A 17,587-nucleotide genomic window follows, 5' to 3' on the forward strand; every position below is an offset into this window, starting at 1 on the left:
TTCCTAGTACTGGCAAGTGCTATGTAAGCTGTCAAGATAGATAAGCAATCAATAGGCTTACCCAGCTAAAACACCTATGAACCACAGCAATGACCAACATGGCAAGATACGATGGTACAGTAGATACAAAGGTACAGTAGTGGCACTTATATCACCATTTAATAGGAGGTAATTCACACCTGATAATGTAAACACAGCCAACTACCTGTGGCTCTGAGCCCACGGAGCCTACAACCTACTGCAGCTACTTTCCGAAACCACTATACTCGTTCTCTACATTCCCAATACTTACATCCACAGACACATGTGGATTTCACTCATTAAAGAAGCTTCTTTTTCCAAGAGATGGAGACTACTACTGAAACCCACAACTGGTCAAAATGCAGAGAACAACTGATAAGGTGCCCAGCGCCAACACACTGGTAGTCTGTAACACAGCCTCTGTACCTGACTCGGGAAATATCAAGGAAAAAGGGGTGTAAAGATTGTAAGACCCACAGAAGACCAGGATGTCTGCTAGGAGATTATGTCTTCTACTTATGACATGGAAGCTGCATCCATGAAACCTCAACAATATGATAGCCCAAACAAGACCTAAACAATGACAACACCAGTTGATATGGCAACACAGATGGGGGAAATCTCACAAGGCCCCACCACTAAATGAGAAGCTATCAGTCATCAATGACTGCAGAGATGGGGAGAACCACTTTTTCCCAGGGATGAGCCACTAAATTGGCTATTTAATACCATTTTTCAGTCCTAAAAATAAATAAATAACTAAATAAATAAGCAAACATGAACAATGCTAAATGGATTCAGAAGTTTGTATTTATATATTTACATGCACATATACACGTAATAATAACTATTAAGGAGAAAGAAGAAATCAAGAGAGATGATGCATGGAAGTTAAAGAGGGCTTGATGATGGAAGGCCAACAGTGGGGGGAGGCAGACTATGGTAATAGGGGATTGAAGATGATCAGAGTATATTATACATGTGTATGAAATGTCTTACATAATTAATAAATGCTAATAAAAATAAAAATCATGTTGTACATGGTAAATACATACAAACCAGTTTTAAAAAGCAGAATTTTCCATAGCAGTAGCCAGTTACATAAGTTAACACAAAGTATCTATGTATTATTTATAAGAGCAACATAAATGAAAATTAAAATGTCTAACAAGAAAAAAAAACAAAGAGTGAAACCAGGTATGTAGAAATCAGCCTCGTGACCCTGCTCTCAGTGGGTAGAGGTCATATTCAGCTACACAGTGAGCTTGAAGCTAGCGCCAGGTGGGGTTGCTCATACTTGTAATCCCAGTACTCGGGAGGCTAAGGCGGGAGGGTGTCAGTTGAAGGATAGCCTGGGCCACATGGTGCATTGCTGTCTCAAAAGAAGCAAGCAAGAGAACAAAACAACCAACCATCAAGTAAGCAGCCCTCTCTCGAATCCAACCACCTGCTTCTCGACACACTTCAGCCACCGTCCTGTGTGCAACCTGGAAGCATATCAACTGTGCAGCTAGGCTACTGTGGCCATAACTGCCTGAATTCAGCCGGTCTTCACCCAAATTAGGGCCGGAATAGAAAGACAGTTACTCACTTAAATGTCCACGAACTAACACATAGTCTCATAGTAGTTCACAAGAAAATGACATTTAAGAGGCCAGGCACCGATGGTTAATATATAATTACAGAGCCTGTGTAAGTCTTCGCTGTTTAAAAGGTATGTACATAACAGAGTTAAGACTTATGACTAAAAAGCAGTGTTAACAATTACTAGCGAATGATAGCATAAAGGATTCATTTTCTACTTTAGACCTTCTTGTATTTCCTCATGTTTTATATATTAACCATATAGTAACTCTATAACGCAAAATCTAATATCTGAAAAGACAGTTTACTATCTTATGATGTGACAGAAATGCAATTTTATGTAATTATTATTAAACAATAAAATTTCTTAGCTTGCCTTGTATCTTTTAGCAACATTTAAGAGCATGTTCTGTAAACATACTAGAGTTCAGCAAGCAAAAGCCACCCTACACTAATGCCTTTTTACAAACGAACTCATTTTTAATTCTACAGGCACAATAAAATAAGTAATGGCTCTCCCCACATCAACCTTTTAAAAGGTGTATGTGAAAAGAAAACCTAAAATATAAATGAGTCCTGTTCCAGAGGAGGCTGTATGTTCTCACAGCTTGGAAGCATTTTAAAGCTTTAGAACAGAAAAGTCTACGAAAAAAAGAGTTTTAAACAGAAAAATTAGCATCACTCTATGCACAGATTAAAGACAAAAGAAGATGACTTTTCAGGTCGTCATTCATAAATGCACATGGAAGCCCACAGCTCAGCCCACTGTGGATTTTGACAGCCTGCAGAACAGACCCTGACAAGGAATCAAAGACCTTTAAGTTATAAGGAAACGTCACCAGGTCAGCTTCTTCCACCTGTAGTAAAGGTGTGATATTCATAGATGGAACAAAAAGAAGAATGAACTGTCTTACTTAAGGTCACAGGGCCTGGAGCTCGGGTATCCTGACTTAGTTCATTGACTCAAAGGCCTAACAGGAAAGGCCACTGTTGGCTAAAAACAGGCGACTGTTTCTGACTTCATTTAAGATATGAAATGGAAATCCACAAAGATGAATCAACTAGCATAAGGTCCTGCTAATCTCACAAGACTTCCTGGAAGCGAAGATATGATGGCATCAGTAGGAGAACCCATGTAACTGCATGTCCAAAGCTCCATCTCACCCAAAAGCTTTACCTCCTTGAAAAAGGCAATTTGATTACTCAGGGGACAAGCATAATACTGACCAACCTTTCTTCCCTAGGCAGCTGAGGATTAAATAAACACTGAGGACACGATCATTACATATTACCAGACTATGTCTATAGTAGGGTTCACTTAACCTACAGACATGCATCCATACCTCTGCAGACACAAGAGGGTATGGGGTGGTGGTTTTCCTCCTCCTCTTTCTCCTCCTCCTCTTCTTTGGTTTTTAGAGGCAGGGTTTCTCTGTGTAGCCTTGGCTGTCCTGGGCTCACTTTGTAGACCAGGCTGGCCTTGAACTCACAGAGATCCACCTACCTCAGCCTCCCTGAGTGCTGGGATAACAGGTGTGCACCACTAGGGTATGGGCTTCTAACTACCTTCTTATCAGCACAGTGAGATGCCCTTTTTTATTTGAGAGAAAAAAAAGTTCAAGGCTAAGAATTATGGACATCATGTATGAAATGTGGCTTTCCAAGGTTTCCATCTCATGAAGCCCTACACTGCAGACTGCATGTTTAGATGCTCTGTGGACTTACAGCATGCTGTTGCCACTGGATTACCGGCTCCTCAATGGCCAGGAATGGAAGGCATTAGTTACTTGCCTTTTTGCTGTCATAGGTTGTCTGGAAGAGGGAGAAAGGATTTGCCCTGGCTCATCGTTTGAGGGGATGCTGTAGTTTAACAGGCGGGGAAGGCATTGGGAGCCTGCTCACGTTTCAGCACACCAGTCAAAAGGTGGGAGGGAAGACAGGCCAAGTTATAAACATCAAGACCCTTCCCCTAGAAATCCCTTTCTTCCAGTTAGGTGCCATCTCGTAACAGTTCCACAGCTTTCCAAAACACCACCAGAAGCTTGGGCGCAGAGAGTCAAATACATGAACCCAAAGGACATTTGACATCCAAGTCATGACAATGTAGGAATTTCTAGAGTTCTCAGAAAAAATCAAAACAAACAAACAAACAAACCACAACCAGACAGTCTGCCCAGCAAGCCCCCCTACAGTCTAAAGGACAACTAAGAGGGTGCGCTTGTCGGAGACAAGTAGCTGAATTGAATCTCATGAAGTTATCAAGCATTTGGTCAGCTCTTCATCTTAACAATAAAGAAAAGGATACAGAAGGGTGGTGTTCGGTTCTGCTGGTCAATGAATTTTCCAAATGACAGTGAGAAACAAGTCAGCAAAAAGCAACATTTTGGAAAGTTCATGAACTCTTTAAGCATGGGGTTTCTGAATTCCTCTAGCAATCTGCTTCACCTACAGCAGCAGTGTTTTGACTTTGGGCTTCTGTCTTGCTTTACTGATAGGAAGTAGGTTTGTCAGAGAAAACTCAGAGGTGATCAAGAATTAAGCTTCTCACACCTGGCAGATCAATAATGTGCCACAATATAAAGATCAACAAAAGAGGACTGATACAGATCAACTCCCTGTAACCCCCCCCCCCCGCTTAGGGTCAATACTAAGCTTTTGCAAAATGCACATTCACCCTAAAAGAATAATGTTTGAGCCTAAAATGAGAACTGGTTTTCCTGGTGAATCAATTATTTTATTTTATTTTATTTTATTTTATTTTATTTTATTTTATTTTATTTTATTTTATTTTATTCCCGTCTCAGTATGTAGCAAACTAAGCATTTAACTCTTTAAGGTTGGGATAATGTCTCTGCCTTTGACCAAAATCACGTTGGTCAGGGTGCACTGGTCTTTGTACTTCCTAAAGCCTACCTTTCACTTCCTGTGTCTTGGGTTCATGACCATTTTCAGTGATAGTCAAACTATCAGAGTGTAGGTAATGGGCCTTCGTTTGCCCTTTAAAAGGTAAATTATAGAGAACTTTGTCTCAGAAAAAAAACAAAACAAACAACCCCCCAAATCCTACTCCATTTCTTAAAAACAACAACAAAAGGCAGGGAGTGGTAGAGTCCTCCTTATATCCTAGCTCTCAGAAAGCAGATCTCTCTGGTTTTGAGGCCATCCTGGTTTACACACCAGTTAAGTTCCAGGATAGCCTTGCCTATTTTAAGGAGAGCTTGTCTCAAAATGCAAACAAACAAACAAAAGTCAAATTAATTCTGACACTATCTGACAGAGCAGGTGCTACCAATATCAATGCCACAGCTGAAAGGTTGTCTAGCACCTGTGTAGAGGTTCACTAAGCTTCCAATGGGTAACTAAACAGTAAGGCTACACTGATGACAAGTCAGCACAAGATGACGATCTCAAGACAGTTAGAAACAAAGTCTGGGCTTTTGAAAAATATATTCATTTACCTTATCTTATGTGTATGTGTGCAGTGCCAGGGGAGATCAGAAGAAGCCACCAGATCCCCTAGAACTGGAGTTAGAAGTAGCTGTGAGCTGGTACTCAAACCCAGGTCTTCAAGAGTGAGCCATCTCTTCAGCCCTAGTCTGAACTTTGAAAGTATGGAATGTCACCGAAGCAACAGAACAGAATAATTAGTATGAGACACTATATCAAGATTTTTATGGTACACAGGTCTTCCAAGTACAGTTTAAAGAACACATTCGTGGATTTTGTACCATGAAACTCAGCAGTACATTGAAGCTTCCTCAACCAAAGCACAAGCGAGTAGCACAAAATCTCATAAGTCCGTATCCGGCCACACCCACGAGCCCCTGTGTAACTTGTGATCCTAGAGTTAACACTCCTTCCCAAATTATAACAAGAGCCAAGATCTCCTTTGATCCTGCCGATTATATAGTGTCCCCTACTATCTACCACAAGGACTGATAAAAAGTAGAAGTTGGAATATTTGAACCTTCAAAAGAAAAAGTTAACTTGTTTCCCACAGACTTTTCAGTTTAGGCACAAGTTGACCTCCCCCAGTACAAGTGTTCACATACAAATAATGTTCAGGCTCTTATGAAGCCATTATAACTCACACTGACTCCCTCAGATACCAACAGTTGCCTAACTGTGCTCTGTTTCTTTGTAGACTATGGCTATAGAATGGCATGAGGAACACAAGGTTGTCTATTTTACTTAAGTGGCTCAGAGACTACAGAAATAGGGGTACCGTTGTTTGTTAAAAATAACAACTGCTGGCAAAGCATCCACAAGAGAACGGGGAAAACTTTCACTCCACCTCAAAAGCATCATGATAATTTCTCTTTTAGCTATTTCTGTTTGACCAGAAAGGAACCAGGAAGTATAATTTGCCAATTTTAAAATGCATTTAAGGACAGTTCATCTTCTTATTGGCTATGAGAAATGGATTGGGATAACTTTACTTGTCAATAAGTGGCAAAGTTTTGTTGTTTTTTCCTCAAATAGTCTAATGGATTGAAATGAGGTCATGTCCAGGCTCCTGCTGTCTCATGTAAATGCTAAGAACTTCCTTCTCTTTACAGAGGCACAGGAGGGGCAGCTTATTACGTTCCGCTCGAGTAATTCCACAAGGGTATGCAAGAGGAGAAACTCATTTTAAAATTCAACTTCCAGGACCTATTAATTCCAAAATGTATAGTTTATTCCCCCAACATTTCCTGTTCTAGAACAGCGATGACATCAGGAGGGAGGGAGGAAGACTAGCTGATGGCGAAACCATCCCAGAGAGACAGAGGGCACCTCAGCCCTCCTTCAAGCAGGGCAGCACTCAGAGACTCAACTCTGGCCCACAGAATAACTGTATGGGTGAAAAAAAAAATCCCACAGTACAATAATAAAGTAAAGGAAAAGACAACACTGAGACAATGAAAGGTTTTTTTGTTTTGGTTTGGTTTTTTTTTGAGTCATTTTAGGTTTGGGGAGGCAACTTTAAATCTTTCATTATTATTTATCTTTGAATTGAGCTAAAGGCCTTAAATTTTTGAACAAAACTGAAAAATACTATCTTCTCTGTCCCTGCTCTGAGTCTGGTATGTCTGGAGCAGCACACCTGGAACAGTCCCTGCTAAAGCTGTGGGGTCTTCTTACATATTCATTCAGTCCCTTCAAGCTACACTTAGACCCACTAGCCTTCATAACTAGTGTTATGTAGCTTATATGCCTGCCGAGTCTAATAAAATGCTTGCCTGCAGCATATAAAACATGGCAGGTAAAAGACACTGAGCACATGGGGAATAATTCTTTCTGGCAATGGTAGTGTCTGTAATTCCATCCTGACAATGAGCCTTGACACCAAGTTGGTGAGAAAACTTAATTTTGTAATTTTTATAAATAACAATGCCCCTTTATAATATGGTGGTGGTGGGGATCAGAAGATTTTAAAAAGATTCAGCATGGCTGGAATGTCAAGTTACTTCCTTCCATGTATAGAAAAGGAAATCTGGTCAGACTCTGACTATAGAAAGGAAGTCTGGAAAGACTTTTCAAATCACTTTCAAATTTTAAATTCCTATCTGTCCCATAAATCAACCCCCACTCAAACCATAATCTTGAGTCACTGGCACTGAAAAAAAAAAAACAAAACCAGAAACACCCACTTTGTTTATATGTGGGAGGAAAGTGGAAGCATAGACAACTCGGAAAATGGATGAAGAAAAAAAAATGTGGTTAGAACCCACCGTGGCATGGATGCAAATCAAAACGCCAAGAAAACCAAGGTTGGAGTTGTCGCTGCCAGATCACTCGGCACTCCAGCCCGACTAAACAAATGGTCACAGCACTTTCCTCCTGCCTCCTCTCAACCCACTGAAACACACTGCTCTCACCAACAGGAAGTGGCGTCTGCGTTCCTGCAGTGTCTCTCTCCCACTGTTCTGGAGGGCAGCCTCTCCTGTGAGGAGAGTCCGGGGCCCACCCATCATCCTCTGCTCCTACAGGGTCAGAGTTTTTCAAGTATGCCTCACCACTGTGCAGTGCTCCATAAAGAAGAGTGAATGTTGATGTCTTCCCCCCATCCCTCCAAAACAATGAGATGAAGTAATTCTCTGTTTCTCAGGCTGGCTTCAAACTCTGGGCTCTGGTGACGACTCTAGGAACCACTATGTCCAGTTTGAATTGTGTGCATTTTAAATGAAAGGCAATGCAGACTTTAACTTGGTGAAGTGATTACTCTGGATATTTCCAATTGAATAAAATTACCCTGAAAATCATTTATATTATTGTTGTTTAGATCTTATTCATTTATTTCGGGGGGGGGGGAGGTGCACGTGAAGGTCAGAGGTCAACCTGCATACGCTGGCTCTCTCCTTTCACTATGTGAGAACCCAAAGACCAAACTCAGGTTGTCAGGCTTGGTAAGAGGGGCCTTTAATCACTGAGCCATCTCATTGGCTCTCTCTCTCTCTCTATTTTTTTTATCTTGACTGTGTGGTGAAAGGAAGAATATGAGCTATTAAAAACATAGCATATGTGCCATGTAAACATTTAACAGTCATGAAATCACAGCACTCCTACAGAGAGCTATCATTATCTTTTTAATTTTTTTTTCTCTGAGTTTTTGAGTGTGGGTGTTTTACCTGCATGTATGCCTGTGTACCACATGTGTGCCCAGACTGGACTTATAGACAGCTGAGAATGGAATGGGTGCTGAGAATGGAACCCCAGTCATCGGGAAGAGCAGCTCTTAACCATCTCTCCAGCCCCAACAGCACTGTAATAGCCTGTTATGGTCAGTGACTTGCTTAAGGATACCTACAACAATGTACGTGTTTTTAATTACTATATCATCTGATACAAACAATAAAAACCAAACTAACACAAACCTATAAACTCAACATGAAAGCAGATATTTCAAGTTTTACTGTTTTTCTATACTTAAGCGTCAGCTTTTTCTACTATTACTCTATTGTTATTGTCAGATTTTTGAGGCAGTCTCACTCAGCAGCCCATGTCAGCCCGGAAATCATTATGCTTCCCAGTCTGGCTTCAAACTCAGGTGATCCCTTTGCCTCAGCTTCCCGAGTGCCACCATGGCTTCACCTCGCTTTATGCTTCATTATGATAACACAAGTGTTTCACCGTCTGCTTTACACCTTTTCATTTACATTTGCCCTAAAGTTTACTAAGCCATGTCCGTCCTTTGTTATGGCATTCCACTTAATAAATTCACTATCACTGACTTAACCATTTGCTAAAAAGCAATCACACTTAAATATAAAAAGCTAAAAACACTTTCTTTTCTCAATGTTACTAACTTGATTCCGAGATCTAGGAGCTATGGAGATACTTTTTTCAGCAGTTTCACTCAATTCAGCAATAAAATAATAAATTATAAAAAGAAATATTCTTTGTGACTATAGTGAAAGTTTTAGGGACAAAATTAAAAATAAGAAAAGTCAATTTTTTTCTAAGCAGTAAGTCATGAGTTTGCAGTTCTCTCATTTTATAGGAAGTAATTCTAACAATCTAGACAAAGCAGGAAGTGAGCAATGACTTCTTTGCCACGTTTAAACTGCAACACTCAAAATGTTTCATTACTACGCACCTGTAAACACTGAAACTGAGTAAATCTCTCCACAAGCCCAAATTGCTGAAGGCAGAACTAACACACTATCAGGATATGCAAGAAAACTGCATCTTTGGAAAACGGACTTCTGACAGAGTACATTCTCGAGGGATGAGTGCTCCCCAGGTTAGTCTGCTCATGGCACCTAGGCCATGACAGCCTGCACCCAAAAGCCTGCAGCCAAAAGGTTAAGTCTCTGCAGAGCTGCTCTCTACGACCCTCCTGGTGAAGAACTGGCTGAAACTACAAGTAAAAAGAGATAGAAATGAGACTGACACCAAAACCCAAGCACTAACAAACTGTCCTGGGAAGAATTCCAAAATGCTAAAGACCAAGGGAATTAAATTACAGGACCCTCACACAACATTCTAGAAACATGCTTTATAAGCCGATTTGCCTCTTCCATACTAATTCTCCCAGGGAGCAACAATAAACTTGTGTGAAATGCATCTGTGTGTCAGACACGTCTCAAATGCAGATTATACGCACATCAGGTTAAGGGCAGGGACATCGAGTTTAGAGCTTTGATTTAATTTGTGTTTGCCATAATACTGTGGCTGCAATGCTATTTTCGCTCACGACAGCAGTTATTCTAAGAAACTATTTTTGGATACTTGAATTTTGGGGGAAGGAGACACTCACTCTCAAAAGCTTGTTTTTAGTGCTGGTTCTTTTGCTTCTGGGTTTTTTTAGATTAACTTCTTAAAGCTATTTTTCTGATTTCAAAGGTCAAAAGAACAAAACCTATTTTCCTTATAATTCCAGGGTTCTATGTTTACTGTGGGTTTAAAAATTTTGTTTTCTATTACTTATAGAAGACAAAATGACAAAAATGCAGCACACGTCAACAGGCAGTTCAACTCCATGAGCACAGGAACATTCATTTGTATCTTTTTGGACACTATCAAGTGCAGTTATTCAAGCACCTGACTAGAAATAACTGCAGTTAAGTAACTTTCTCACACCAGTCTGAATCCAGAGGTGGTAGTCACTGTATCTCCTTGACACTGCCGGTCTCTACCAGAAATACACCTGTTTCCAAAGCTAAAGGAATACCACGCCACAGCCTCGAAGATGCACAGGGAAAGTAGACAGGGACCTGGCTCCTATGCCGCAAGCCTCCAGAATTCAAGTTTAGCCTGCTCATGACTCTCTTCTTCCACTAAGAGCTGTTTCTAATCTCTCTTTCCAGCACTGCCTCACTACCAGAAGGCGGGTGACTGACTGAATGAAGGAGGGGACAGGCTTCTGGAAGTCCCAGTTTTCATCTCACTCTATCTGAAAATACAGGTCTTTCAAGTGTACAACATAGGTAACGTTTTCCATCCTGTGGATATATAAACTACTGAGGTAAGCCTAGCTTAGTGATAATACACAGCAAAAGTTTAATAAGTAACTCATCAAAGATTATCCAATAATGTCATTCTAAACTCTCTATTAAAATAGTCAAATCTTGTTTAAAACAACAAATACTGTTCTAAAAAGGAAACTAGACCAACCTATACAAACAGAATAAGCCTGATTCCTCATGCTCCTGTGGTACAACATCAATAGATTTTTATCATTTGTGTTGCATCTTTTCCCTATTAAAACCCTTACATGATCTCAACCAACAAGAAGGCTGAAACAGATGTTAATCCAGGGACACAAGACTTGGACCAATGCCTCACTCATGTGCTAAGAGCAATTGGTATATACCCAGACAAAAATGGCTTTCATCTCAAGCAACAGGGCTCATATGCAATTAGTACTGTAGAGACACATGGAGCTCAGCTGTTCCCTGGATTTGTAGCCTTAGGAAGTCATCTAACCCCCTTGGCCTTGGTAACCTCATTTGGAAAAGGACCACAGTGGGGATCAAGCATGGAGGGTAAACAGGATGCTCCTAATGGCGCACTAGACAATGTCTTCCTTTTTAACGTGCAGTTTTGTTGGGGTCTGACTCACATATGGAGCAATTTACATATCTGAAATGTGCTGTTAGTATATTCATAAAAGCAATGTGCTCCTCAGCTACTTCCTGCCCCCCCCATCTCTATCTTCCCTAGTCTGGGCTAATTTCATGTTCTTCTTCTACAAATTTGATTATTCTGAGTATTTTCTATAAATAGAACCACATATTTTCCCTTGTGATAACTGATGTTTCTGGGGGGGTCAGAATTAGAAAAGTCAAATACATAGGTTAGAGAATACAATAAGGTCAGCAGAGAAAAATGGCTACACTGACATGTTATATACACACACACATATATGTTTATGTGAATAATGACCATCTACTATAAGCAAAACACTGTGACAAGTACTGGGAAAAACACATGGAAGTGTGGTAAAGTATGGAAAAGCTTTGCACCTATCTCTGCACATGCACGTACATGATTGCAGGGCATAGTTTGTGGACACTCTCCTGCAAGTGTTTTATTTTTCTCACTCAAAAGTGAAGCAAGGTCACCACAAGAGGAGTTTTCAGAGAGAAAACAAAGTATAAAATTATTTTAAGAGAGAGGAAAGGGCAAGCCAGGAAGGCATAGTATGACTATCTGACAGAATTAAGGATCTACTTGAGGTTCATGGTCATAAATTTAAAGTGAGGGACATCATCAGGGTTTTAAGTTTGTTTGTTTGTTTTTCCTAGCTATAATCAACTGCAAAAAATGCAGAAACTATGTAATTTGAAAACTGTAACCAGACAAACCTGTACCCACACCTTGAGCTGTGAGTACGGATGGTGTTCCCGTCTCCAGTGCCATGACAACTTTCTGAGAGTCATCTCAGGTAACCTCATACCTAATGCTGGAATGGGTTTACTCTGAAACCAAACACTTTCAACAATAATTACTAGGTGAACATTCTACTATTTCATTACACATATCATCTCCATCAGTCCTCACACCTCAACTTAGCAAAGTCCTAAGTTCCCAACGATTCACACAGGAGAGTTGAGTGAGGCTAGGATAAAACCCTGTCTAACTCTGAAGTTTATCTTTTTCTACTCTATCACTGCACTTAAATCTTCATTTTATAACCATAAGAATTGGAGTCTAGGGATGCTGAATGATTTGTCCAAGGTCAGTCCATTTTCTAGTGGTAAAGACAATGTCTCCTTGGTGAATGCCCTGACCATCACCAAGCTAAGCTCCTCTTATGCTCTCTGCTGCTGTCATTCCCATGTTCAACCTATAGCTAGTTATGTCTCTCCTCAAATTCCTTTCTGATAGTTATGTCTGCTATTCATAGCTTATCCTTTTGTCTTTTTATTACCATTTAGGATCTCATCACTCCGGCACAGGTTATTCTAACAGCCTTCTAGTCCGGCCTCCCTATCAGAGGACAGATTATAATATTAGGATGTCTAGAGCAGACAATTCATATCCAGATTAATGGTTACACAGAATTAAAAAGAGATGAGAGAAAAGGAGAGTGACTTCTGTTAGAGCTTAAGGTTCTGGCAGCATAACAGTAAAAGTAAGTGTATTGACAGTTGTGTGACTGTCACACAACTTGTGAGACAGTCAAGGGTTTAAACAAGTGAGCTCTATCTCAATAAAGTTTTTTTTAAGTACATGTGCACTTGTGTGTGTATAGGTCATATAATAAGTTTGTGGCGCTGATTCTCTCCTTCCACCTTTATGTAGGTCCCAGGGATTGAACTTAGGATGCCAGGCTTCACAGCACATCCTTTACCTGCTGAGCTATCTCAATGGCCTTTTGCTTCTTTATACTTATTTGTCCAGACAACTACTGATAACATTCAGGCTGTTGTCAGTATTCTGATACTGTATTACAGGTTTGTTTTTTTTTTTTATATTTTTGTCAGTATATCTTTGAGATAATTTTCTAGAAACAGGAATGCTGATCTAAAAGGCAAATCCCCTGACACTGCCTACTTCTCTTCCATGGAAAGCTGCTCCATTTTGCATTTCCACAGCAATGGATGAGAATGCCATTTCTCTAGAGCCTAATCATGAGAAAACTTTGCCAAACTTTATGACTGTTGTCAGACAGGTGAAGAATGGCCTCTCAATGGAGTTTTAATGTGAATCACTCTTGATTCAACATAAGCATCTTCAATGGGATGTAGTGGGTTATATCTGGATGCTAGTAACAGGACAATCGCCACGAGTTGCACCCGAGCCAGGGCTGAAGTGACACTGTCTCCAGAAAAGCCAAAACACCTGAGAATAACAAGGACTGTAGGGCTTTGGCATCATTTCTGTACTGCTCCCTTTAGTCCATATTCCCACAGAGCTGTTGGTCTTACCTCCACTTTGCTTAGTTTTAGCCCAGAAGTTCCATTTATACTTATTTATCACTTCCTTTCTGCTTTTGGATTATGAGATTCAGTTAGCAAACATTCCTCCCATTTCCAGGATACAAAAGGACAGCTTATGTTTTCTTCTTCTATGTATATGAACTGACTTCTCTAATTGACTTGAAATTCATCTTGCTGTATGGAGTGAGGAATGAAATAGTTTGTACTTTTATCTTAAGCTAATGTATCTGAATAAGGCTGTATCTTACTTGGCTGGGCATACGTACTCATTCAAACATTAAGTCTATGCCAAAAAGCACCATGCTACTCTGAGGCCAGGTGATCTTACGTTGCACTTCTGAGAATACAAAGCTCCACTTGTGGAGGATGTGGATCATCTAGACAATTGCTACTTGGTGCTTTGAAAGGCATTCAGCCTTTCTGAGAATTCGGCCTGAGCCACACCCTCTCTAGCTGTGCCAGGTAAGATGAACTGAACCCAGGGAAACCAAATTCTAGGGTGAAGATCTTTATTAAATAAAATTAAGGCTAAAAATATGGTAGAAGTAAGTGTGAGTCTACAGAAGAAAAATTCAGAAGTAAAGGCAAGCCCAGTCACTGAGTCTTAGGTTCAATTCCTAAACCACAAGACGAATGTCATCTACTGTGTTCGTGGTCTCAATGTTCTCATACTGACTTCATGTGATAAATGCACTTTGGTATCTTAGTAAAAAGTTTAACGGACTACATTATCAGTATAATTAAAACCCATACTAGGCACAACATAATATCAAACTTTATTCTGTTAACCAGAGGGAAATATACAATGTTGTGAATAATTTAAGCTAGGCATTATTTTCATTCCCATCTGCTATGTGGAAAATTTGAAACAAACTTTCAGGAAGGATCAAACTTTCCAGATGAGGAAAACAGAGTGGCAGTTCCATTTTGGCTACCTATTCACCTCACTTACATCATCTGAATGTCAACACTGTAACATTTGTCCTCCTTCAGGTAGTGATGTCAATGCACTGGGAAGCAGCAATGAAGTGGATGAAAGAGAGATGGCAAATGCCCTGGATAAGATAGTGCTGGCGACTGACACTTTTAAAGACAAGGAACATACAGTTTTGGTCTCTGATTTGATCTGAGCCTGATCAGGCTTTTGGGACTTCTGAATCTGCATTGTGTGTTCTGTCCAGGATGCCACACTTATAGTCAGATTAGATAGGAATGACCCTGCTGCTGTCAACCTTTTTGCCAAACCAGAATCTTGTAGATATCACTTATGGTAGAGGAGTGGGTGGGTACTTAAAGGACAATTCTACTATAGAATATATACTAAATAGAGTACTGGATTATAAGCATGTATTTATACCATGTCAGATGAGAAAAATGAACCCAAAAGTACTGAAACCAGACACAGATCAGGTTCTGTTAACACAGGTTTAACCTTTGGGAATCAGTTCATTGTGATTATCCTTCTCCTGTAAAAAGGGAGTCTGTGCTCTCCTTCACAGTTCAACACTGAATAAAGACTTTACAGAGATTCTTCAAAATAACAGAAGGATATACAGTTAAAATTATTAACTCTAAGCTGGTGGTGATGGCACATGCCTTTAATCCCAGCACTCAGGAGGCAACGACAGAAGGATCTCTGTGAGTTTGAAGCCAGCGTGGTCTACAGAAAAAGTTCCAGGATAGCCAGGGCTACACAAAGAAACCGTGTCTCAAAAACAACAACAGCAACAACAGACAAAAACAACAATAGCAACAAAAAAAACCCTAAAAATATTAATTCTAAAGCTTGTTACAGTGCAGAGGACAAGATTAACTAGTATGTGAAATAAGCCAGCGGATGCGAGGTCCAGCTTTGTGAGTTCTCTTATTTCAACAACACAACAGTTCTCATATGCCGTAATAGCTGCAGAGCGAGAATCTGGACCTCAGGTTATTTGTTGGAAATGAAAGTGGTCTGGGAAGTGTTCTCTCAAAGGAGTAAGAGACGTACCTTTCCATGACAGCTAGACACTCCTTTCTCCAGGTGAATCTGCTTCCTCGCCGGAGTCGGAAAGTTCCGGGTGTGGCGGAGACTGGGGGAGGCGTCTGTCTCCACTCAGGGTCCTCTATTGGAATGGGGGCAGGCCTCATACTTAATGTAGCCCCTGGAATAAAGAAGACATTGTAAAGCAAGTATTTTGCAATTAAAGAAATCAGTATTACAAAGTTACCATGAAAACAAGAAAACGAGATGTGAGTATAAGCTTTTCTTTGTCCATTGAAACTCGAAGGGCAATATAATTAATATTGTTATTTTAAAAAACATGATCAATGAGCTGCAGAGATGGCTTAATGATTAAGAGCAATGACTGTTCTTCTAGAGGACCTGGGTTCAATGTCTAGCATCTAAATGGCAGCTAACAACTATCTGTAACTCCAGTTCCAGGAGAGCCAATGTCTTCTTCTGGCCTCTGAAGGCTGTGTGCACACATAATTCACAGACATACATGAAAGTAAAACACCTATACACATAAAAAAGAAAAAAATGACCAAAGGAAAAACCTGAAGAGATAAAAGCCTCTTCCTTCAAAAGTCGTAAGAGTCATCTTAACTGTCACCTTTTCATTTGCTCCCATATGTCTGCTAGTTTCTTAATGCAACTCATACAAAGCACAAAAGCTATTCTGAACAGGAAGGACTGAATTTTTCCATGTACAGCCTCTTTTGAAATCCCTATACTAGGCCAGATGTGGCACACATCTGTAATCCCACTACTTGGAAGCCAGAAGCTACAAGAGACTGTCTCAAAAAGAAAAGTGCCAAATACAGCAACAAAGAAAATAAGATGGCATTTCACACCTGTTAGTGAGTAGGGTGTCTATACGTCAATTACATACTAAAAATACCACCTTCCTTTACCTCTCGACAATAACAACTGCAATCTGAGCGAGTTCACCAATTTAGACTAGCTTTTCTCAGACAGCTTCAACCAGTTATAACTCACTGATTCTTGATATATCACGTCCTTTTCCGTTACTTGTTCTATACTAGAAGCTAGATTCACACCAGAGAAGCCACCTTGTCTCAGGCTTCCATGGCCAGCTCAAGGGCCTGAGAAGAACTTGGCATGCTTCCACAGTCGGCTCTACTCCCACTCCTCTTTAACTACTTGCCCTGCTAAAGTCATCTTTCCCAAATACAAGAGTTCTATCACTCTTCTATTAAAGCCCTCAAGAAGTTCCCTTTGACTGTAGTTTAATCTAAACTCTTTTTCTTTCATTCCTTTGAGATAAGGAGTAAGGTAGTCCAGAACTCCTGCCTTCACCTCTCAAGTATTGGAAGTATGGGCACGCATCACAATGACTTAAAAAAGTCATAAAATGGCAGGTTAGGATTCAAGAGGTTTAGGTGCATCTGAATGTTAATCTCACACAGGAATTCCTATTTTTTTCATGGTAAGAATGGTTTTCTATTGTATCATCGATTAACACCATGAATAATATCTCTATTTTAATACACATATATCCCCACCTCCACAAAACCCTTTCTGAGATAGGGCTATCCTTGTTGCTTAGGCTGGCCTTTTACCTCCAGGCCTCAATAGTTCCTACTGCTTTAGCACCCCAAGTAGCTGGAATTACAGGTATGCAAAAGTGGGCCTCCCTAAACCCCTTTCCAACAGGCAACATCTTTATTTGTATTTTCTTGGATGGAGAACAATGATTTAAGCAATCTAGATTCTCCTTTCGAAACATACTGGCTTTCTGTCTCTTCCTTAGTAGTAAATCTCCAAATCACAAGCTATATGGCTATCTCAGATCCATCTCATCTTTAATTTCCCTATTTCCCCCACTATACATATGATGCACAATCCATACTCAAATTTTATTATTTATATTCAAAATAAACCCAGTATAAAACTTTTTTATATGTATTGCTGCTTTACAATAGGCCAGCATCATCTCTCACAACCACAACCTCCCAGGGCAGGTCTGAAGATGGACCTTCACAATAAGCCATGCCTCAGATCTGGACAGGTCCAATGACATGGAGAAAGCCCAAGGCTAGATCATAGGGAGCTTTGTACCTTCTGTCTGTGTCTCCTGTGATGCTCACTCAGCTGTCCTTTAAGA

At 40.2% G+C, this 17,587-nt stretch overlaps 1 protein-coding gene across 18 annotated transcripts in view; it reads right to left on the reverse strand.

The window, feature by feature from the left end:
- Hmbox1 (homeobox containing 1) overlaps positions 1-17,587 on the reverse strand; it is a 131,050-nt gene that overhangs the window by 24,321 nt on the left and 89,142 nt on the right. For all 18 annotated transcript variants that reach the window (XM_060391320.1, XM_021654357.2, XM_060391321.1 and 15 more), the window contains exon 6: positions 15,466-15,619. In XM_060391320.1, the coding sequence (XP_060247303.1) occupies positions 15,466-15,619 (154 nt within the window). The remainder of the gene's footprint in view (positions 1-15,465; positions 15,620-17,587) is intronic.

Source organism: Meriones unguiculatus, chromosome 9 (genome assembly GCF_030254825.1).
Source record: "Meriones unguiculatus strain TT.TT164.6M chromosome 9, Bangor_MerUng_6.1, whole genome shotgun sequence".
In the NCBI taxonomy this organism is placed as follows: Eukaryota; Metazoa; Chordata; class Mammalia; order Rodentia; family Muridae; genus Meriones; species Meriones unguiculatus.